Here is a 22398-nt window from a genome sequence, read left to right on the forward strand (position 1 = left end):
TCACACTGCCCCCCCCCACCCCCTTGCACCTGTTGTCAAGGGCTCAGTGGGTGTTGGTGGACCCCATTCAGGCCCAGAGAGGTGCAGACCAGGCTGTGTAGGCCCCGAGTCAGCCCACACACCGGAGGAAGTGGAAGGACAGAGGCAGATCGGGAGTGCAGGAAACCCTGCATGGCCTCCTCTGCGGTGGCTCAAACCATCCTTGCCTCTTCTCCCTGTCCTAGGCACAGTCTGGGCTCTGCTGTCAGATGACCCCAGAATCTGCTTACTTCTCCACCTTCTGCCATTAGCCTGGTTTCCTTGCTGTTCTCATCCACCTGGCCTGACTGATCTCCCCCTTCATTGCCCCCTAAACCTTCCAGAAGGCTCCTTCTGGCTTAGAGAAAAAGCCAAAAAGCCTTATACAGCTCCTGTGTGACCTTCAACCCACCTCTGCAGGCCCATCTCTCTACCTCACCTCCTTACTTTTCCTTGTTCCTCAGGGCCTTTGCACAGACTCCTTTGCAGTCTGCGAGGCCCACCCCGAAGAACTCATTCACTTTTCCCCTATACTTTCTCACTATGGAGCATTTCCCCTCCAAACAAAATAAGACAATTTGCTATCCGGGTTTGGTGGCTCACTCCTGCAATCCCAGCTACACAGGAACTAGGTAGCAATTTAAGACATGCCAAGATAAAACATTAACAAGATCCTTGGCTCAACAAATAACTCCAGCCAGCTGCCAGTGGCTCATGCCTATAATCCTAGCTACTCAGGAGGCTTAGATCTGAGAATCTCAAGTCAAAGGCAGTGCAGGCAGGCAACTCTGTAAGAGTCGGCCAATGAACCATCAAAAAAACCAAACTGGAGGCCTGGATCAAGTGGTAGAGTTCAGCTTTGAGCAAAATGAGCCAAGTTCAAGCTCCAGTACTGCCCTCAAAAATAAATAAATAAAATTTAAAAATAAAGTCCAGGCAAGGTGGGTCATACCTATAATCCTAGTTACTCTGGAGCTGAAGGGAGGAAAATCACAGTCTGCAACTAGCTTGGACCATAACCAGAAGACACTGTCTGGAAAAAAAAAAAAAGCAAAAGGGGCTGGAGGTGTGGCTCAAAAAGTAGAGCATTTTCCCAGCAAGTCCAAGCCCTGAGTTCAATACCTAGTGTTGAGATAAAAATAAAGCTGTGTACCCATTTGTCATCTGCCACCTCCCCAGGTAGTGTGAGCCACAGGACAACTTTGTTTTCCTCAAGAAAATGTCTCCCCAGTGCCTGGAGGTGGGGGGGTCCCCAGAAGCTGGCTTTTTTTGAAGTGGAGGGGTGCAGGAGTATTTGGGCCTGGGGGCTGCTGGCGTGGGGTGGTCAGGTGGATGGCAGGGGTGAGGGATAGGATGAGGGGGTGGCAGGGAGGAGGAGGGAAGGCCTGGGAAAGCAGGCCAGCGGTGACCCTGCCCCCCCTGCCCCTAGCTCCCACAGCTGGTCCGGGTGGGCCAGGCTAGCGCTCTTCCCCGTTGAGCCACAGCTCCACTTCCGGCTTTCTGATGTTTATTGGATATAAGAGTCTCTCAGACTTTCCTGCCCCAGGCTGGCTTTGAACCGCGATCCTCGGCCTTCTGAGTAGCTAGGGTGAAGGCGTGAGCCCCGGGCACCCGACCCCCACCCTCTATCCTAATTCAAAGCCTGGGACGGGCCAGCCTCCCTCCCTCCACCCCCAGCCTGGGGAGGGGTCCCCCACACACGACACGGCCACACGGAGCGGGAAGGCGTCTCTGCATCCTTTATCTCCGGGGGTGGGGGGGGTCAGCGGCCCTCCAGGGCGCGGTCCCGCGCGATCACGGCCTCCTCGAACTTGATCATGAGCGTGGTGCCCTTGTGCCAGTGCGCCGTGACCTTGGCAGGGAAGCCGCTGTGCGTGAGCACCGCCTCCACGATGCCCGCCGTGAAGCTGGCGCAGTTGAGCGTGCTGTTCTCCTTGGGCACGGAGATGTAGGTGTTGATGAGCGGCTCGCGCTCGATGATGTAGAAGGTGCGCGCATCGTCGTTGGCCTGCTCCAGCTTGTCCGCCTCCTTGCCGAACAGCGCCTTCCACACCGCGCCCTTGACGAACAGCAGCGCGCCCAGCACCTTGGTCTCCCGCCGGGCGCCCTTCTCGCGCGCCACCAGCGCGTCCAGCACGCGCGCGCCCACCTGGCGGCCCAGCGCGGCCAGGCGCGCCTGCAGCTCGGCCACCGAGAACACGCGGCTCTGGCAGTGCTGCACCAGCTCCGAGAAGAGCAGCGCGAACGCGCTCAGGCTCACCTCCGTGCGCGGCCGCGCCAGCGCGCGCTCCAGCAGCGCCGACTTCCCGCGCGTGAAGCGGGCCTCCATGCCCAGGCCTGCGAGGAGGGGGGGGGTGGGTGGGGAGGGGGCGGTCAGCGACGATCCAGGGGCGGGGAGGACCCCAGGGAGAAGCCCAAGACTTCCCAGTGGGAAGGGATGAGGGGAAGAAGTGGGGGGAGGGGGGTCTCCAAAGCCAGGCCACAAGAGCACGTCTGTAATCCCTGCTACTTCTGGGTTGAGATCTGAAGATAGTGGTTCAACACTGGCCTGGGTAGCAAAGTCCGTGAGACTCTCTTCTCTAATTAACTAGAAGAAAACTGTCAGGCAGTGGATCTGTGGCTAAAGCTCAGGGACAACAGCACCCAGGACCTACCTTCAAGCCCTAGGACCGGCAAATACACACACACACTGTCTCCATTGTGCCAAGCTAGTCAGACAGTAAGGGATGGTTAGGTTTAGAAACTTGGCTGGACAAGTTTAGGAAAAGGGAGATAAAAAGGGGGACCAAGGGCTGGGAGTTTGGCATAGTGGTAGAGTGTTTGCCTAGCATGCGCGAAGACCCGCGTTCGATTCCTCTGTACCACAAACATAGGGGAAAAAAAGCCAGAAGTGGTGCTGTGGCCCAAATGGTAGAGCTCTAGCCTTGAGAAAGCCCAAAGACAGTGCTCAGGCCCTGAGCCCAAGCCCAGGACTGGCAAAAAAGGGGGGGGGGAGGACCAAGAGGGCGCTGGAGGTCACCCCAACCACGGAGACCCAACCAGATCCGGTGGCTCACACCTGTCATCTCAGCTACTCAGGAGGCTGAGATCTGAGGATCACGGTCAAGGCCAGCCTGGACAAGGAAAGTCCATGAGACTCATCTCCAGAGAACCACTAAAAAGCCAGAAGTGGAGCTGGGGCACAAGTGGTAAAAAAAAAAAAAAAGACAAAGCCAAGAGAGCCCTAATAGCCAAAATAACCAAATTACAATGAAAAAAGCTAGCACCTGTGGGATCAGAGGGCAGGGTGGATGTAAGGATGAGAGACTGCCAGGGACAAATGACCTATACCTTTGGCTTTGAGATCCAGCACTGACTCTCTGACCCCCAGAACTTCCCAGTTCCCCTTCTCACACTCACACTGACACACACACACACACACACACACACACACACACACACACACACACGCTTGCGCGCGCACCCTGAAGAAAGCCAGAGTGACTGGAGGGAGGTGGGGGGCAGAGATTGTATCAAGACCAAAGATCTGATAGGCTGGAGGTTCTGATGAGCTGGGGCAGGGGACCCCGAGGGCCTGGGCCAACTTCCGTCTGTCCCGCGGGAAGCTCGCTGATGGAGAGCCCCCCCCCAGACCCCCGCCTCAGTCCGGGTGGAGCCACCAGCTCGGAGGTGAAGGCTGGAGGGGAGCAGAGCTGAGGTGGGGGGTGGGGGGAGTCAGGACCAGCAGGAACCTGGAGGGGTCGGGGGCTTGGAAAGGGCCCCCCTAAAAGGTGTGCAAGGACCGGGAAGGAGCGCGAGATGCGAACGCGGAGGGCCGAGCCCGCCACCGCTTAGGAAGCGGGGAGGGGTCATGGAGACCCCGGGGGTGGGTGCGGATAGACAAAGCCGGGACATTTCGGGGTAACCGCGGATGCCGAGACCCCAGCCCCGGACGCACAGATCCGCAGGGAACGGAACCCGGCCGGACGCGGGAAGGGGTCGCGGACGGCGGGGGAATCTCACCGAGAACGAAGCAGGCGTCCGTTCGGCCCAGCTGCTTTACGGCGCTGCCGTAAAAAAAAAAAAAAGAAAACGCTGCACGCGCGCAGGCGCCACCCGAGCCCGGTGTTGTGGGCATGGCCCATCTCATTGGGGCGTGGTCTTCGTGGTGGGGGCGTGGTTTGTGGTGGGGCGAGGTCGGGCGCGAGGGCGATGGTCGGTCCCGGAGAACGACCGCAAGAGGGCGCGCGAGTCTAGCTCATCGGCTGCTGAGACCTGCTCAGGCCCTAGCGGGCGTCTGGAGGCTTTGGTTGATGGAGGACAGGGTGGCAGGGTGGCGACAGCAGCACGGACAGCGGGCACGCGTGTCTTAATCGTGGGCACAATGTGTGCTAGACTACACAGACGCTCAGGGGAGCAATGACATCAGTGAGTTCACACTTAAAGGGCTTCTGTATATTATACATGTATGTATACATAATATACTATATTGTATTTTACATTATTATTATGTGTTATATATTTAATTATTCCCAGTCGTGGGGCTTGAATTCAGGGCCAGGGTGCTGTCCCTGAGCTCTTAAGCTCCAGGCTAGCGCTCTACCATTTTGAGTCACAGCTCCACTTTTGTTTTTTCTGGTGGTTCATTTTTCCCTGCCCAGGCTGGCTTTAAGCTGCGATCCTCAGTTCTCAGCCTCCTGAGTAGCTAGGATAACAAGCATGAGTCACCAGAGCCTAGCATGTTATATTATATACTAATATAATAATGATTATATAATATATTAGATATGATGTGTATATTAAATAGATTACATAGATGGGCCCAGGTACATTGAGAGAACTTTACACGCCTCAGGCTGTATGCATGTGGGGATTTGTGTGTGTTTGTGTGTGTGTCTGTGTATGCACGCACACCGGGCACAGCCTTTAACACACCAAGACCTCTATGAGGCCTTTACTTGAGCTTAACTGCATGTGAATCCATCTCCCAAAACACCTGCAGACCCCCAGGTCCCAAAGTTACCACCAGCATCGCAATAACACACACAATATCACATGGCTTCCCCTGCATTACAAAACACGAGTCCAAAAAATAAATGATCCGGTAGTTCTGTGTGTGCTGGCATACAAGGCGACATGAGTAGGCACACACAGCATGACACACGCCTGTCCATGTTGACACAGGCACGACACCACTATGTCCACAGTTACAGCAATGCACCCCTACAGTGGGCCCGCACACACCAGCACATTCTCCTGCCTGACAAGGACACATGGATCCCATGGCACCAACACTCCCAGTGACCTACTCTTGGGGACTTTTTTGAAAGCCACTGCCTGGAAGATGTCTGTACTTGTATAAGTCTTGCTTACACACGTGTGTGTGTGTGTGTGTGTGTGTGTGTGTGTGTGTAACTGGAGATATGAGGAAAAACCCCACCCTGTGCAAAATAGTTCCTCAGGCCCATCATTCCAGCTACTCAGGACCTGAGAGAGGCCTGAGGATCACAGTTCAAAGCTAGCCCAGCGCAAGAAAAATCCATGAGCCCCTTATTTTCCATAAACCACCAAAAAGCCAGAAGTGGAGCTGTGATTTAAATGGTTGAGCACTAGGCTTCAGAGAAAAGAAAGAAAAAAACAAGTCCCTGAGTTCAACTCCTAGTATAGTCACACACACAGAGTACAACATTTATTCTCCCTGAGACAGGATTCTCTATGCATCGCTGGGGGACCCCATTTTTTTTTCATCTTCACTGGCAGAGGTGATCCGGTCTCATACAGTGGCCAATGTGCCTTCTCCTTTATGAAGGATTTGGTTCTGGGGGAGGGGAGAGATGTCAGGTGAGGCAGATTAGAACCGGGGCCAGGCCCAAGGCTCCAGCCATACCGGCCCACCTGCTCCCCCCAGAGCCTGCTTACATTGTTTCATCAGCATGTCCAGAATTTTCTGTACTTGATCCTTCATTTTAGTGAGATCTGGAAAGGTGAAACAGTGAAGGGGCTTCATACAGAGCCTCTACTTTCATTGGAAGCCACCCCCTATTAGGCAACCAGCCTGGGTTGAATAAGATCCCTATATTTTGGGGTTCACACTAGTGCTTAAAATCCCCCCCCCGCCACAGCCAGTAATTCTACCCAGTCCAGTGGCTCCCACACACACCTCCTTCCCACCCACAGATATCTCTTTCCTGAATCTCCAGCACCCAACTTGGTGTTGAACATCAAAATGAATGATTGAGCTCTGGTGGCTCACTCTGGTCATCTCAGCGACGTTGAAGACAGATCTAAGGAGCCCGGTTCAAATCTAGCTCCGGCAGGAAAGTCTATAGGACTCTTATCTCAAATTAACCAGCAAAAGAAAAGCCATAGTGGAACTATGGCTCAAGTGGTGGAACACTAGCCTTGAATAAAAACACCCACTGAGAATGAGAGATCCTGAGTTCAAGTACCACTACCAGCAACAATATAAAGACAATAATAACAACTAAAATTCTTTGTGCCAGTCCTGGGGCTTGAACTCAGGGCCCAGGTACTGTTCCTAAGGGGTGTTTGTTTTGTTTTTGCTTAAGGCTAGCACTCTACCCCTTGAGCCACAGTACTACTTCCAGCTTTTGAGGTGTTTAATTGGAGGAAAGAATTTCATGGACTTTCTTGCCTAGGCTGGCATTGAACTGAGATCCTCAGATCTCCGTTTTCTGAGTAGCTGTGATTACAGATGTGAGCCAACAGTGCCCATCCTTAATTTAATTTTAAAAAAATAATAAGCCAGGCTGGGAGTGGTGGCTCGCTTCTGTAATCCTAGCTACTCAGGAGGCTGAGATCTGAGGATTGCAGTTCAAAGCCAGCCTGGGCACTAAACTCCATGATACTCTTATCTCTAATTAATCACCAGAAAACTGGAAGTAGCACTGTGGCTCAAGGGGTAGGGCAGTAGCCTTGAACTAAAAGCTCAGAGACAGCGCCCAGGCTCAGAGTTCAAGCTCCACTAATAATAATAATAATAATAATAATAATAATAATAATAGTAACTCAGTACAGTGACCCAAACACTTAATCCTAGCTACTTCAGAGGCAGACACTGAAGGAACTATGGTTCTAGGCCAGAATAGGATTTTTTTTGCCAGTCCTGGGACTTGAACTCAGGGCCTGAGCACTATCCTTGGGCTTCCTCAAGGCTAGAGCTCGACCACTTGAGCCACAGCACCACTTCTGGCTTTTTCTATGTATGTGGTACTGAGAAATCAAACCCGGGTCTTTGTGCATGCTAGGCAAGCACTCTACCACTAGGCCAAGCTCTCGGCCCCCAGAGTAGAGATTAAAAAAAAAAAAAATCCACAGAACTCCATCTCGGTGCTGGAAGTGCGGCTTTAGTGGTAAAGTGCTTTGCCCTAGGACTGACCAAAACAAAAAAACTCGCCGGGAGTGAGCCCAGGACAGTGTTCAGGCCCTGAGATCAAGCCTCACGACTGGGAAAAAGAAAACCAACACAAAAAGGCATGGGATGCGTGGCTCAAGCAGTCAAGCACCCACCTAACCTGTGTGAGGCCCCATGTTCAATCCCTAACACTGCCAACAATAACAACCTCTCCCCCCTCCCACTAAGGGCAGATGTGCGCGAGCACCTGTGGGCACCATCTTCAGCTTCTGGACCTCGGCGTAGACTCTGTTCCCTGTGGAAATGATGGTATTCTGGCCATGGTTGATGGTTGTTTTGATGGTGTTCCAGTAGCTCCTCTCCTCATCCTGGAACATCCGCAAGGAGTCCGAGACTAAGGGTGTGGAGTTGGGGCATCTGAGTGATCAAGTGACTCCCCCATGCTCACCACAACCACCCCCCCGGGGCTCTTTTAGGGGGTCTCCACTCACCATTCCAAAGCTCCTTTTTCAAGCCTATCAGCTCTGTGGATACCTTAGAATCTATTTAGGAGAGAGCAGGAAAAGCCTGGAAGCTCTTGGCTCTGCTCCAGGGGAGTTGGGAGAGAGTGGGGGGGGAGTGGGCAGAGAAGGAAGTAAAAACACTGGTATCTCCCCCCCCAACACACCCCAACATAAAAAACAAGGACTCACACTTCACCAAGATCAAGGCAGCCAGCATAATGCACAGCAGGAAAACCAGGGCCAGAAAGATGTACAGACTCATGATGGCTCTGTGTAGCCAGGCAGGGACCTGAGTTGTATCCCCAGGTGACAGGGGCTGGGCTGAGGCTGCAAATGAGACAAAAAAAAAAAAAAAGAATCATGTGATCTGTGGGGGGTCCAACATGGCGCCAGGGGCAACTTTCATCCTTCTACGCCCATGAGCAGCCATGACAGCACAGGTATCATCCAACAAAACTAGCCACCGTGGCCCAAGATGGGCCAGCGCTGCTGCCATTACCAAGTTCCATTAGCACCACGGGCTGCTGTGTGGGATTGAACTCAGATCCAGGCATTCTCATTTGACTTTTTTTTTTTTTTTTTGCTGGCACTCTGCCCACTTGAGCCACGGCTCCACTTTTGGCTTTTTGGTGATTCCTTGGAGATGAGAGTTTTATAGATTTATCTGCCCCAGCTTAGTCTGAACTATGATCCTCAGGTCTCAGCCTCCTGAGTAGCTAGGATTCATGGTGTCAGGCCATGACTGTCCTGTCTCTTTGTCCTTTCCAACCAACTTGTCTCTCTGATGCAGTCACCAACACCAGCACCCAATATTTGCCTGCCCCACTACCAGGGATTTCTCAGACACCCCAGCTCTACCATCAGGCTCTATGTCACTGTATTATGCTATTCTCCACTGCCTCCCTGGCAGCCCCTTGTTCCTGCTGGAGGGGCCTGCTGGAGACCCCTTCTCAAACTAGGGGAGGGCTGGGGCAGGTGGACCGACAATCCACCAGACTCACCTTGTTTGGGTGCTGGCTGAGAACCCTTTGGTTGCTCCCTGTTTCGGGCCAAGGTAATATTCTCATAATCAGGGTCATCAGCATCTGGGTGGGGTGATGAGAGGGGACATAGAGACCTGTTCAGAGCTTGAGGGGGATGGGGAGGAGGCTCAGAGATACTGGTTTTTCTCTCTCTCTCTGTCGCTCTCTCTCTGTCTTTCTCTCTTTGTCTCTGTCTCTGTCTCTGTCTCTGTCTCTGTCTCTGTCTCTCTCTCTCTCTCTCTGTCTCTCTCTCTCTGTCACACACACACACACAGACACACACACACACTCATGAACAGTGAGTGAAAGATAAAGCAGTGCCAGGCACCATTGGCTCCTGCCTATAATCCTAGCTACTCAAGAGGCTGAGAACTGAGGATCAGGGTGTGAGGCCAGCCTGGGCAGGAAACTGGTTTCTAAATAGTCAGCAAAAAGCTAAAAGTGATAGGGCACCAGCCTGATACAAAAGCTCAAGACAGTACCCAGATGCTGAGTTCAAGCCTTAGGACCTGGCACACACACACACACACACACACACACACACACACACACACACACACACATGAGGGTTTGAGAAAATTCACACACCCAGTGCACATGCTTGAGCCTACCTTGGAAGGAAGGTGCTTGATTACCTCCACCTTTGGCCCCGACCCCTCCCAGCCCGGCCTCTCCTTCTCCACCATCTCCTTGCCACCCAGAGGCTTCTGACCTTTCTCCTGGCCTGGTCTCCTCCTTATCTTGTCTTTGGAAGCTGCCGTCTGCATCTTGTTCTGCTGGTTTATATAGACCTCTGTAGCCCGCGCGGTCCCCAGGACGGCTGGTCTGTCCCCATATGATCCCAACCCACCGGAAGGTGCCAGGGCAGATGGGGAAATGTGAAGGCAGGGTGGAGTGGAGGGAAAGACAGTTGCCTCTTCCTTTGAGGGAGAGTTACAGCACTCTCATTCTGGGGACAGCCTTACCTTTTAGAGGAAGCAGGCTCTGAAGATGAACTGGAATGTCTAGACCTAGAGCCAGAAGACGGACTTTTATGGGACGCTCTGGGGAGATGAGGTATGGCTGAGAGATAGACAGACAGAAAGACAGACAAGGTACCTGGATGTGGCTCCCCCTCTTTTCTGTCCTTCGTTTCAATGGAGAAGTGGACAGACACTCCACTCACTCTTTAGGGGTACGAGCTGTCAAGCTTGAAGGCAGAATTCTCAAGTTCACCACTTCTCCCACCTCATAAGCCCCAGGGTCACCCCACAGTTTCACTCAACCTCCAAGTTTCAACTTCTCTAAGGACACAAAGAGAAAAAGGAACTGATGTGTGGCAAAAGGCTGACCACTGAGTTCATCTCCCCTGCCAAGAAGGAGACCCGACCAGGTCCTGTCCATGGTCTGAGGACTCCGGACAAAGAGACACCCATTTCAGCCATTCATTGCTTCCCCATGGAGGAATCAGACCTGGGTCTTTGTGCATGCTAAGCAAGCACTCTACAATAGGCCAAACTTCCAGCCCATAGCTGTGTGAGTGTGTGTGTGTGTGTGTGTGCCAGTCCTGGGCTTGAGCTCAGGGCCTGGGCACTGTCCTTGGGCTTTCTCAAGGCTAGAGTTCTACCACTTGAGCCATAGCACCACTTCCAGCTTTTTCTGGGTATGTGATACCAAGGAGTAGAACCCAGAGCTTCATGCAAGCTAGGCAAGCACTCTACCACTAGGCCAGGCTCCTGGTCCCTGGCCCTTAGCCTTTCCATTCAACTTGGTACTCTGCCACTTGAGCCACGCCTCACTTCTGGCTTTTTACTGGTTCACTGGAGATATGAGTCTCATGGACTTTCCTTCCCTTGGCTGGCTTTGAATTCAATCCTCAGACTTCAGCTTTCTAAGCATCAAGGATTTCAGGCATAAGCAGCTGACTGCTGGCCAAAACACACCCATCTCAAAACACATCTGTGAGCCACATGTTTACTGAATGTACTTATTTTTGTGGTAGGGTTCTAGCCTTGAGAAAGCCCAAGGAAAGTGCCTAGGCCCTGAGTTCAAGCTCAGGACTAGCAAAAAAAAAAAGAAAGAAAGAAAGAAAGAAAGAAAGAACAAAAGAAAGAAAGAAAGAAAGAAACTTCTGAAGTGGGGCCATGGCCAGGCCTGTGGATAGGAGAGGCTTGCAGAGAGGCCTGCGGACAGGCGAGAAGCTTGTGGAGAGGAGAGAACAATATGTACCCCCCCATCCCCCTAGTTCTGAGGTAGCCCAGGACAAGGCAGTTGCACTCTGACTAAAAAACTCTTTTATCACCCTTAACTATGCCTCCATGGATTTTTCTCACTCCCACGTCATTACACAGGCTCCAATCTTGGGGGACCCCAGTCAATATCCCCACCCCCACATTCCTCATCTCAGTAAACAATCTCTACAGGCCCCATCCTCCTCCTCCTCATCATCTTCACCATCATCACTATCATCACCATCATCATCATCATCTGTGTGGGGGGGTTCCAGTTGTGGGGCTCGAATTCAAGGCCTGGGCACTGTCCTTGAGTATTTTTGCCCAAAGCTAATGCTCTACTACCTGGGCCATGGCTCCATTGCAGCTTTTTGGTGATTCGTTGGAAATAGGAGTCTCACAGACTTTCCTGGCCCAGGCTGGCTTTGAACTATGGTCCTCAGCTCTCAGGCTCCTGAGTAGTCAAGATCCCCCAATGTCTAACTCTTTACCCTCATCATCATCCTGACCCTTAGAATCAATATCACCACCACCACTATATCATCACCATTATCATTTGCTTTATTTCCACGCCCCAAGCTCACCCCCATCCCTGCACGCCCCCCTTCCCCTCAAACAACATCAAGGGGTGTGCCTCAGTTGGCAGCAGCGTGCCCCGGTCCAGTCCATGCCTGCGCACTGACAGTGGCACGTGTTGGCACCACGCACGTCCCATGAGCCACAGCCCATTCCACAGGTGCATCCGGTGACAGCGTGACCTGCAGGAGTCGGGGCAGAGTGAGAGCTTGAACCACGGAACTGGAACTCCAAACAGGGGTGCAGAAGGTGGCTGGAGGCTCCCACACAAGAATGAGAGCAGGATGCCGGGAGTGGGGGAAGATAGGTATTTCTGGGCCCCAGTATCCTGAGGAAATGGACTCTAGCAATTAGCAATTGGGATTGCAGGGAGGAGGCTGGGACTTTAGAGGCAGGAAGTGGGAGGAGGGAGACACAGGATGATTTTTTTTTTCCTTTTTTGCTGGTCCTAGGGCTTGAACTCTGGACCTGGATGCTGTCCCTAAGCCTGTCTGTGCTCAAAACTAGCAGCTTACCATGTGAGCCACTGTGCCTGGCGCCTAGATTTTTTTTTAAACTAATTTAACATTAGAGTCTTGCTGGGTGTGGTGGCTCACACCTGTCATCCTAGCTACTCAGGAGGCTGAGGTCTGAGGATCATGATTCAAAGCCAGCCCAGACACTGAAGTCTGAGAGACTCATCTCCAATGAACCACCAGAAAACCGAAAGTAGCCTTGTACTGCAGAGCTTAAGGACAATGCCCAGGCCCAGAGTTCAAGTCCCATGACTGACAAACGAAACAAAACCAAAAAGAGTCTCACAGACTTCAAACCCCAATTCTCAGATCTCAGCTTCTTGAGTAGCGAGGAGAACAGGCATGAGCTTCCGGTGCCTGGCTATGGGACACAGTGGAGAGGCTCCACAGCAGCCTTCTGTACTCACCTGCAGGACAAGAAGCAAGGTCCCCCCTGGCTGTGATGGTCTTACAATGCAGATCAATGCCCCTGAACAGCTCTAAAACTGCAAGGGAGACAACGGGAAGGGTTTTAAGACCAGCTGTCCAGCCCCAGTGCTAGGATTGTGACACATGGCTGGAATCCCAGCACTGGAGAGACAGAGACTGGAGGATTGAGAACAAAAGACCAGCCTGAGCTACAGAATGAGATCTTGCTACAGCCAGGTGCCCCCGGCTCCCGTCTATCGCCCTAGCTATTCAGGAGGCTGACATCTACAGAGACCAAGGCCAGCCTGGGCAGGAAAGTCTGTGAGACTCTTTATCTCCAACTCACTAGCAAAAAAAGTTAGAAGTGGAGCTGGATTGGCTCAAGGGGGAGAACAGCAGCCTGGAGCGAAAAAGCTCAGGGACAATGCCAGGCCATGAGTTCCATTTTGCCTGTACTTGGTTATTTCTGAGGAAGACAAGGTTTGGATGGGAGCTGAGGTTGAGCTTGGAATTGGGGTTCAAGACAGGGTTACATATGGTAGGGGGTTGTGACCGTGGTGGCTTTGCAGTTGACATTTGGTCAGGCCAGATCACACCTGTGTCTGGAACCAGAGGCGTCTAATTCTCTGGATTGGTGGGGGAGGGTACTCACTCAGAGACTTCATGTCTTCCTTTATCTTCTGATGGATGACATCTTCTAGGGAGCACTGAGACTCACTGGTCACTGACAGACTCAGCACAGAGAAGAGGAAGAGGAGGAGAGATAGAGCCTTCATCCTATTGCTGTAGGAAAGAACCAAGCAGCCCAGGTCCAGTCAGCTCCTTACATGCAGGGGAGAATTTTGCTACACCAGAACCCTGGGACCTGGTATTTTCCAGTGGGAGAGGCAGACAGAAGTCCAGGTTTGTCCCCGGCCTGTTAAAATGGGACTGTAAAAGGCGGATCACGTACCTGGTCAGACTCCGCAGGACACAAATCAAAGCTCCGATTCAACTTCTTGTGCCTCAGCTGTGTCTCTGAGGCCTCAGGGTGAGGACCTTCCTGTCTTGGCTAATAGGCATCTTACTCCATATTCCTTCCCATTTTGAGGGGACAACAGGAAATCCAGGGAGGGGATTGGAGAGGCCCCAGAGGGGAAGACGCTGCCATCTCGCTGCCAAGGCCATATGTCCACATCTGGGTGAGCATGCACACAAGGGTACTTTCAACTGGGGCAGAGAACAGAAGTTTGTTTGCAGAAGTGTGTGTAGGGGGGGACCCTACCCTATTGAAACAACAGTTAACTTGGTGAGCCTCACCCATCATGTTTAGTCTGGAGCAGGTAGGACCCAGTGGTTACCCCTGTAATCCTAGGATTACAGGGACAGAGCTCTGAGGATCAAAGTTCAAAGCCAGCCTGAACAGGAAAGTACATGAGATTCCAGTGACCCAGCAAAAAGTAGGAAGTAGAGTTGTGGCTCAAATGGTAGAGCATCCACCTTAAACAGAAAATCTCAGAAACAGTGCCCAGGCCCTGTGCTCAAGCCCCAGGCCTGGCACCAAATAAAGAGAGAAACAGACCCAGAGAAGAGATACAAAACAAAACACCAGAGAGAGATAGAGAGAGAGAAAGAGAGAGAGAGAGAGAGAGAGAGAGAGAGAGAGAGAGAGAGAGAGAGAGAGAGAGAGAGAGAGAGGAGACAGGATTAGTTTGTGTCTGCAGAGATTGCTTTCTTTGTGAATAGAAGTTATCAGCTCATTTCTTCTGACTGCTAATATATATGTATCTGTCCTTGAAGCCTCATTTGAACAAAGAGGATATATATACACATATATTTTTTTAACACTGGCACCATCTTCCCAGGAACTTCTGGCTTCTGATTGGCTGTTTTGCCAGAAGATGACTCGTTGCCCAGGGAACCAGGCTGTGATAATGGGTGGCTCTAGGAAATTGGAGAGAGTGATGGGGCACTGGCTTCGTCTCCAAGTAGAATAATCGGAACACATGTAAAAGCCTTGGGCACTGCCATATTTCCTTAGCCAGGACCCAAGGAATCTCCATCCCTGGAAATCCTGAGACTTCCCTATCTGCTCTTTGGGGGGAAGTTTAATCCTGTGATGGAGGACATATGATCTTATTTAATCATTACAAATAGCCAGTGAGGGCTGGGAGTTTGGCCTAGTGGTTAAAGTGCTTACCTAGCATGCGTGAAGACCCGGGTTCGATTCCTCGGTACCACATACATAGAAAAAAGCCGGAAGTGGTGCTGAGGCTCAAGTGGTAGAGCTCTAGCCTTGAGAAAGTCCAAGGACAGTGCTCAGGCCCTGAGCTCAAGCCCAGACTGGCAAAAAAACAAACAAACAAACAAAAAAACAAATAGCCAGTGAGTTGCCTGTGATAATTATCTCTGCTTACAGAGAGCACAATTAGCTTGTCCTGGGTCACATAGCCAGTGTAGAGAAAAGTTAGATTTGAACCCAGGTCTAAGTCTAGTACCAAGACCATCCTGATTCATTCACTGAAAGGTGTGCTGGGGAGAGGCATGGGGGGAATGTTAAAGGACATTTCTTGGGTGGTCATAGGTGTGAACCAGGCTCTGGTGGTTCATGGATGCCAATTTAAGCTATTCAAGAGGCTAAGATCTGAAGATCCAGGCTCAAAGCCATCCAGGATAGGAAAAGCGTTCTCTAGGTCACTGGAGAAATGAAGAAATTGTAGGAGGGGGGCATAAGTTTATGGAGCAATTCTTCTCCAAATGAGGAAGGGTGAGGGCCTGGGTCATCTGGTTACAGTTTCCTGATATGAAGGAAACTCCCCATCTCCCTGGCCTCCACCACACATCCCACAGCAGCGCAAATGTACCAGGTTCCCCATTCTTACCACTAGCCCTGGGCAATTTGCAATCTGTGAGATAAGACAACTGCTTGTGCTTTGGTTTGAAATCTTACTTTTTTTTGTCTTGTGTGGTACTGGGATTATTTATTTATTTATTTATTGCCAGTCCTAGGGCTTGAAATCAGGACCAGGCTGTCCTTAAGCTTCTTTTGCTCAAGGCTACTATTCTATGACTTGAGCATAGAGCCACTTCTGGTTCTTCCTGTTTTCTGTGGTACTGAGGGATCAAACTCAGGGCATCATGTATGCTTAGCAAGCACTCTACCACTAAGCTATATTTCCAGTCCTGGTATTCGGATTTTCACTCAAGACCTGATGCTTGCTAGGCAGGTACTCTACCACTGAGCCCAAAACGGGACAGTGGTTTTAAGGGGTAACTCAAAGACATATTCTAAAAATCACAGACCAGTCAGGGACTAGTGGCTCACACCTGTAATCCTAGCTACTCAGGAAGCCGAGATCTGAGGATCATTGGATCAAACCCAGCCTGGGCAGGAAATTCTGTGAATCTTATCTCCAATGAACCACCAAAAAGCTGGAAGTGGCGCTGTGGCTCAAGTGGTAAAGCACTAGTCTTTTTTTATTAAAGAATTTATTAATGTTGATTTTTACATCATATTTTAAATGACAAGTTTAACAAACAAGTGTTCAAGGAGGGAATCTCTACTTACAATCACTGGGACTTAGTATTTAGAACTTAATCAAAATTAGGCTAAGGGTTTGTATGTCATAGAAACATATTAATTTATGAAATAAAACATTATGTCTATAGAGTCATAGGTTTTTATATCTATATAGTTATGTTTGTATTTCCATTACCATGTCCATAGCTTTGGGTCTGCAGTTATTGGGTCCTCGCTCTTGTACACTTTGGATTTAATAGCCACATATTAAGGATACCATGCGCCTTTTGTTCCTTAGGTCTTGACTTGTCTCACTCAACATGATTTGCTCTAGATTCATCCACTTCCCTGTGAATGCCATTATTTTATCTTGTCTGTTGGCTATGTAGAATTCCATTGTGTATATATACCACATTTTCTGTATCCATTCATCTGCAGTAGGGCATCTGGGTTGTTTCCATCGCCTGGCTATTGTGAATAGTGCAGAGATGAGAATAGCTGAGCAGGTGTCCTTATAATACCTTGGGTCATGATGTTCAGGATGGATGCCCAGAAGTGGTATGGCAGGATCATAGGGAAGGTCTATTTTCAGTTCTTTAAGGAACCTCCACACTGCTTTCCAGAGTGGCTGAACTAGTCTACATTCCCACCAGCAGTGTAGTAGGGTTCCTTTTTCTCCACAACCCCGACAGCAACTGTCATTGTCTGAGTTCAAAATCTTGGCCATTCTTGTTGGGGTAAGGTGGTATCTTAGGGTTGTTTTTATTTGCATTTCCTTTATGACCATAGATGATGAACATTTTCTCATATGTTTTTCTGCCATTTTAATCTCTTCTTCTGATAGGTCTCTCTTTAGTTCCCTTGCTCATTTAGTGAATGGTTTATTGGGTTGGGGGGGGATTAGTTTCTTGAGTTCCCTGTAGATACTGGATATTAAGCATTTGTCAGATGTATTGTTGGTGAATATCTTTTCCCAGTTGGTTGGCTGTCTCTCTACTTTTGCAACTATGTTTTTATCTGTGCAGAAAGTTTTTATTTTTAGGTAGTCCCATTTATCAATTCTCTCTCCAATCTGTTGTGACCCTGGGATTCTGTTCAGGAATCTTTTGCCTGTGCCTATGAGTTCCAGTGTCTCTCCTACTTTATCATGTAGCAGTTTCACGGTTTCTGGTCTGACGTTGAGGTCTTTGATCCACTTTGAGTTAATGCTTGTGCATGGCGAAAGGCTAGGGTCAATTTTTAGTTTTCTGCATGTGGCTGCCCAGTTTTGCCAGCACCAATAATTGAATAGACTGTGTTTGTTCCACTGTATATCTTTGGCTCCTTTGTCAAATACAAGTTGCCTGTAGGTATGTGGTTCTATTTCTAGGTCTTCTATTCTGTTTCACTGATCTTCTGGTCTGTTTTTGTGCCAATACCAAGCAGTTTTTGTTATTATGGCTCTATAGTAGAGTTTGAAGTCTGGTATTGTAATACCACCAGCATTGCTCTTTTTGCTTAGAATTGTTTTGGCTATTCTAGGTCTTTTCTTGTTCCATATGAATCTTCGGATTATATCTTCTATTTCTGTAAAGAATGTCTTTGGGATTTTGATGGGGATTGCATTGAATTTGTATATCAATTTTGGCAGTATAGCCATTTTCACTATGTTGGTTCTCCCTAGCCATGAGCATGGGATGTCTTTCCTAATATCCTCTTTATAAAGCACTAGTTTTAAGCAAAAAAAAAAAAGCCCAGTTTCTGATTTTAAGCCCTAGGACCAGCAAAACGAAATAAAACAAGAACTATTATATCATCCTGCTACATCAAAGAGTCAAAGTCAGTTTACTATAGGGATCCCTGTATATAACACATTTACAGTAGCACTAACTTATGGGATTACACTAAGGGCCCATCAGCCCCTGAGTGGATAAGATTTCTTTACAGACTGAAATACTATTTGACCATAAAGAAGGATGGGGGATCATATCCATTGCTGGAAAATTAATAAGAGCTGGAGCTCATCATTGTCAATAAAATAAGCCAGACACACAAAGACAAGCATAGCATGCATTGCCTCTCACTTGTGGAAGCGAGGGAGAGGGAATAAAAAGTCATGAAATTAAAGGAGGACTACTAGGGAAGGTGACCAGAGAAGAATATGAAAAAGTACAAGAAGGGCCCAGTATTTGGACTAGTGGTAGAGAGCTCACCTGGCATGCAGGAAGACCCCGGTTCGATTCCTCAGTACCACATACATAGAAGAAAAAAAAAGCCAGAAATGGTGCTGTGGCTCAAGTGGTACAGCGCTATCCTTGAGAAAGCCCAAGGCCCTGAATTCAAGCCCCAGGACTGGCAAAAGAAAAAGGAAAAAAGAAAAAAAGTATAAGGAAGTGAGTATGATGGAAATATATTATATTCATGTATGAAGCTGTCATAATAAACCCCTTGCTTTGTGCAATTAACATAAGATACTAAAAATGTTACCTTAGGACTGGGCACAGTGTTTGTGTAACAGCAAGCTAATCAGGAGGCCGAGGTAGAAGAACCTCAGTCTGAGATTAATTGGCCTTTGAAAGCATTAGAAAGTATCTAAAAAATTAAAGCAAGAAAGAGGCTGAAAACCAGGCTTAAGAGGTAGGAGGCTGGGGGTAAAGTGGCAGGGGAGTGGCCAGAGGGGGCAAGGGGCGTGGCTCGGCAAACTGAATGGGCAGAGCTCAAGTGGCAGGAGGTGTGGCCCAAGTATTTGGAGGTGAGGCTGAAGTGATAGGGATGGGGTTTAGGTGGGAGGGGGCGTGGCTAAATTGTATAAGCTACTGATAAACCTGCAAGGGGCGTGGCCCAAGCGGTATTGGTCACAGATCCTGGTAGAGGGCGTGGCTTAAACCATAAGGGGCGGGCCTCAGGAGGTAGGAGGCGTAGCCAAACGATAGACGCTCTGGATCAAGCGGTAGGACGCGTGATTGAAGCGGTATTGGCCATGAATCCTGTTTGTGGCTCAAGCAGTAGGAAGCAGGACTCCAGCAGTAAGAGGCAGAGGGGGTGGGGCTCCAGAGGTAGGAGGTGTGGCTTAAACAGTACGGGCGTGGCTAATCCGTAGGGTCTAGGAAGCAACTAGCATGGTAAGGGCAGGGTTGGAGTAGTAGATTATCTGCCTAACAAGCACCAAGGCCCTGAGTTCAAACCCCAACATCATCAAAGAAAATTTAAAAATACAAAAATTGACTTTTTTTTTTCCTTCTGGATTTTGAAGTGTCTCAGAAGAGAACTTGATGACCCAGGTGCCATCAGAGCAAAGTCTTTCTCCTTACACAGCAACTTCCTTTCCCCAGACACGATTTCACAACGTTGTTGACAGCAACTGTTGGTTAACATTCACATTTTGGGCAATAACAACAACAAAAAAAGCTGGGGCACAGTGACTCACACCTGTAAACCTAGCTACTCAGGAGGCTAAGATCTGAGGATCAAGGTTTTAAAGCCAGCCAGGGCACAAAAGGACCTGAGACTCTTATCTCCAATTAACCTCTAGAAAACTAGAAGTGGGGCTTGGCTCAAGGGTAGGGTGGTAGCCTTGAGCTGGAGAGCTCAGGGACAACACCCAGGCTGAGTTCAAGCTCCATGACCCACCAAAAAAAAAAAAAGGAAGTTGGCTGTCGTGAGCAGGGGAAGTAATTCACCAATAGGCAGGTAATATGATACAACATAGTATATTGATTTAACATAGTTTAGCAGAGTTAACCCTATATTCTGGTTACTATATTCTAGTCTTAACTTACCTAATTCTTTTCTGCCTATCCAGCACACCCATTGGACTCACCTTTCTGGTATCTCTTAGTCCTGAAGTCAAACAGGGCCTGCCTGTCAGTTGTTAGACACAGCTCTCAGTCCTGTTGTGATGTGAGCTCCGGGGCTGCATGACAAGTTTTGGTCCTAGTCAGTCCTGGAACTGAAGAGCTGTAGCTAAAAATGAAGAGCCGAAGCTGAGAAGCTATAGCTTGTTAAAAGTACCTCCATCTTGCAGACAGCTGGGAGATGATTTCCCCTAAACCCTTCTCGGAAGGATTACAAAGTGCCGTAAGCTATCCGCTCAGAGACTTAAGTGGAGACATCAGGAATTTGTCCCCAAGTCAGTAGCCGTGAGCTATTCTCTCGGAGACTTAGTGGAGACACCTGGAATCTGTCCCAGAGTCAGCAGCTGTGCTTCACAACTGTTTGCAGTTAATAAAGCAGATAAGGGGTTAAGGAGTCCATCAATGTAAGGGTTAATTAACTATAATATTGTGAAAATGGAAATCCCCCAGACTTGTTTGTTCTGTACTATGAAAACTGTGCTGACTCTGTGCTTGGGGCCTCCAAGCGTCTCTGACCTTCATGGGCGCGGAGGACCAAGTTCGAGCTTGCTAATAAACGGCTCTTTGCAGCTTGCATTGATCGTGGTCTCTGGTGGTCTTTCGGGGGATCTTGAACTTAGGGTACAACAGAAACACAGTCTCCGTTAAGGCCAGCAGAAGTATTGTCCCTCATTCTGTGTCCTTTGCTTATATCGTTCCTTAGCTGCTCCTCTCTGGCCCAAACTCCTTTTTGATTTGGATTGGTTAGGGCCCAGAAAAGTCTCTTTCGGATTGGTTATGCCCAGGGATGCGCTGGTGTCTTACTCTATCTCCTATGGCCGGGTATCTGGACTCTTAACCATTTATGATTACTCTATCTTGTTGCCTGAGTGCTGGCAGTTTCCACCGTTAACTGCCATAGGCCCTGTTCTAGTGGTTTTATCGCTTATGGCCATATGCCCTTAGATACAAGTTGGCATTGACAATATACTTCTTTAAGTGTTTTAGCTATATTTCATCCCTTATATAATATCCATTATGTTAGTATTTTCACATCATATTCATTTAGTATTTTCATAGCATTCATTATTCTAGTATTTTCACATCCTATTCATTATGTAAGTATTTTCACATCTTTACTCCATTCTCCCTTCACATCTTTATGCTCATAACATTGACAAAGTCTGGGTGCTGAAGTGAATCCCCAGGCTTGTGCATACTACATTCTCCTTCCTGGCCCTACCTCCAACCTGAAAACTTTTTTGCTTTTGGGTGGTACCGGGATTTTAACTCAGAGCCTTGTGCTTGCTAGGCAGGTACTTTTCTACTTGAGCTATACTCCCTGACATTTTAGTAAGACCTTTCCTAGTCATTTACGCCACACCTCCCCAGTCTTTTTTTGCTCTAGTTATTTTTCAGATCAATTCTTTTGGCTTTTGTCCAGGGTCAGTGATCTTCCTCTGTATCTATGACCTCCTCCTTAGATATCTAAGGTGACAGGTCCCAAAACTGTCTAATAGCTTAAAAGGAGGTCTCACTGGGGCCTGAAGTTTAGCCTAGTGGTAGAGTGCTTGCCTAGCATGCATGAAGACCTGGGCTCCATTCCTCAGTACCACATACATAGAAAAGTGAGAAGTGGGGCAGTGGCTCAAGTGGTAGAGCACTAGCCTTGAGGAAAAGCCCAAGGACAGTGCTCAGGCTCGAGTTCAAGCCTCAGGACTGGTCTCACTTTTTACCTGGGCTGGTCTTGAATAACAATCCTGGTTTCCATCACCTCCTGAATAGCTGGATGCTGCGATTACATGCATGAGCCACTATGCCTGGACTCTTTCATTTTCCACACAGGATCTAACTTGTGTAGCTCCGGTTAACCTGGAACTCATGCTCCTCCTGCCTCAGGTTCTAGAATGCTAGGGCTACAGGTATTGCCACCATGCCTGGAGATGTGTGTGTGTATAATTTATTTTGCCGGTACTTGAATTTGTACTTAGGACTTACAGCTCAGCTGGTGTTCTGCCACTCAGGTCATACCTCTGACCCAACAGTTTGCTGCCGCTGCCGTGTGTGTGTGTGTGTGTGTGTGTGTGTGTGTGTGTGTGTGTGTGCCAGTCCTGCACTAAAACTTGGAATTTAGTCCCTGTCCCTGAGCTTCTTTTGCTCAAGGCCAATGCTCTACCACTTTGAGCCACAGCTGCACTTCCAGTTTTTCCTATGATTAGCTGGGGATAAGAGTCTCATGGATTTTTCTGCCCCAGCTGGTTTCAAACTGTGACTCTCAGATCTCAGCCTTCTGAGTAGCTAGGATTAGAGAGGCAGGCGACACCAGCATGAGCTGCTTAGTTTTGGAAATAGCCTCTCCCAGACTTCTATGCCTGGGCTGGCTTTGAACGTGCATCCTTCCAGTTCTTAGCCTCCTGCATAGCTAGGATTATATGTATGAACCACCTGCGCTTGGTTCTGGCTATGTTTGTTAACTATTGA

At 49.2% G+C, this 22398-nt stretch overlaps 3 protein-coding genes across 3 annotated transcripts; all 3 read right to left on the reverse strand.

Annotated features, from left to right (window-relative positions):
• Positions 1–1497: 1497 nt before the first annotated feature.
• Trappc5 (trafficking protein particle complex subunit 5) lies at positions 1498–4123 on the reverse strand. Its single transcript, XM_090330051.1, has 2 exons — positions 4021–4123; positions 1498–2355 (listed from the first exon to the last, which is right to left on the reverse strand). Exon 2 carries the CDS (start codon positions 2345–2347, stop codon positions 1781–1783), a length of 567 nt encoding a protein of 188 aa, XP_090186177.1. The 5' UTR covers positions 2348–2355; positions 4021–4123; the 3' UTR covers positions 1498–1780.
• A 1548-nt stretch (positions 4124–5671) lies between these two features.
• Positions 5672–11461, reverse strand: Mcemp1 (mast cell expressed membrane protein 1). The gene is made up of 8 exons (XM_090329210.1): positions 11453–11461; positions 9610–9838; positions 8877–8960; positions 8065–8202; positions 7864–7914; positions 7620–7766; positions 5917–5973; positions 5672–5815 (listed from the first exon to the last, which is right to left on the reverse strand). Coding segments are annotated over exons 1-8 (717 nt in total). The 3' UTR covers positions 5672–5813.
• A 202-nt stretch (positions 11462–11663) lies between these two features.
• Positions 11664–20821, reverse strand: Retn (resistin). Its single transcript, XM_090330061.1, has 6 exons — positions 20743–20821; positions 19905–20047; positions 13559–13815; positions 13259–13389; positions 12606–12683; positions 11664–11865 (listed from the first exon to the last, which is right to left on the reverse strand). The coding sequence occupies exons 4-6, from the start codon at positions 13380–13382 to the stop codon at positions 11729–11731; spliced, it is 339 nt and encodes a 112-aa protein (XP_090186187.1). The 5' UTR covers positions 13383–13389; positions 13559–13815; positions 19905–20047; positions 20743–20821; the 3' UTR covers positions 11664–11728.
• Between the last annotated feature and the right edge of the window lie 1577 nt (positions 20822–22398).

Source organism: Megascapheus bottae, chromosome 1, assembly GCF_031878675.1.
Source record: "Megascapheus bottae isolate mThoBot1 chromosome 1, mThoBot2.hap1, whole genome shotgun sequence".
Taxonomy (NCBI): domain Eukaryota; kingdom Metazoa; phylum Chordata; class Mammalia; order Rodentia; family Geomyidae; genus Megascapheus; species Megascapheus bottae.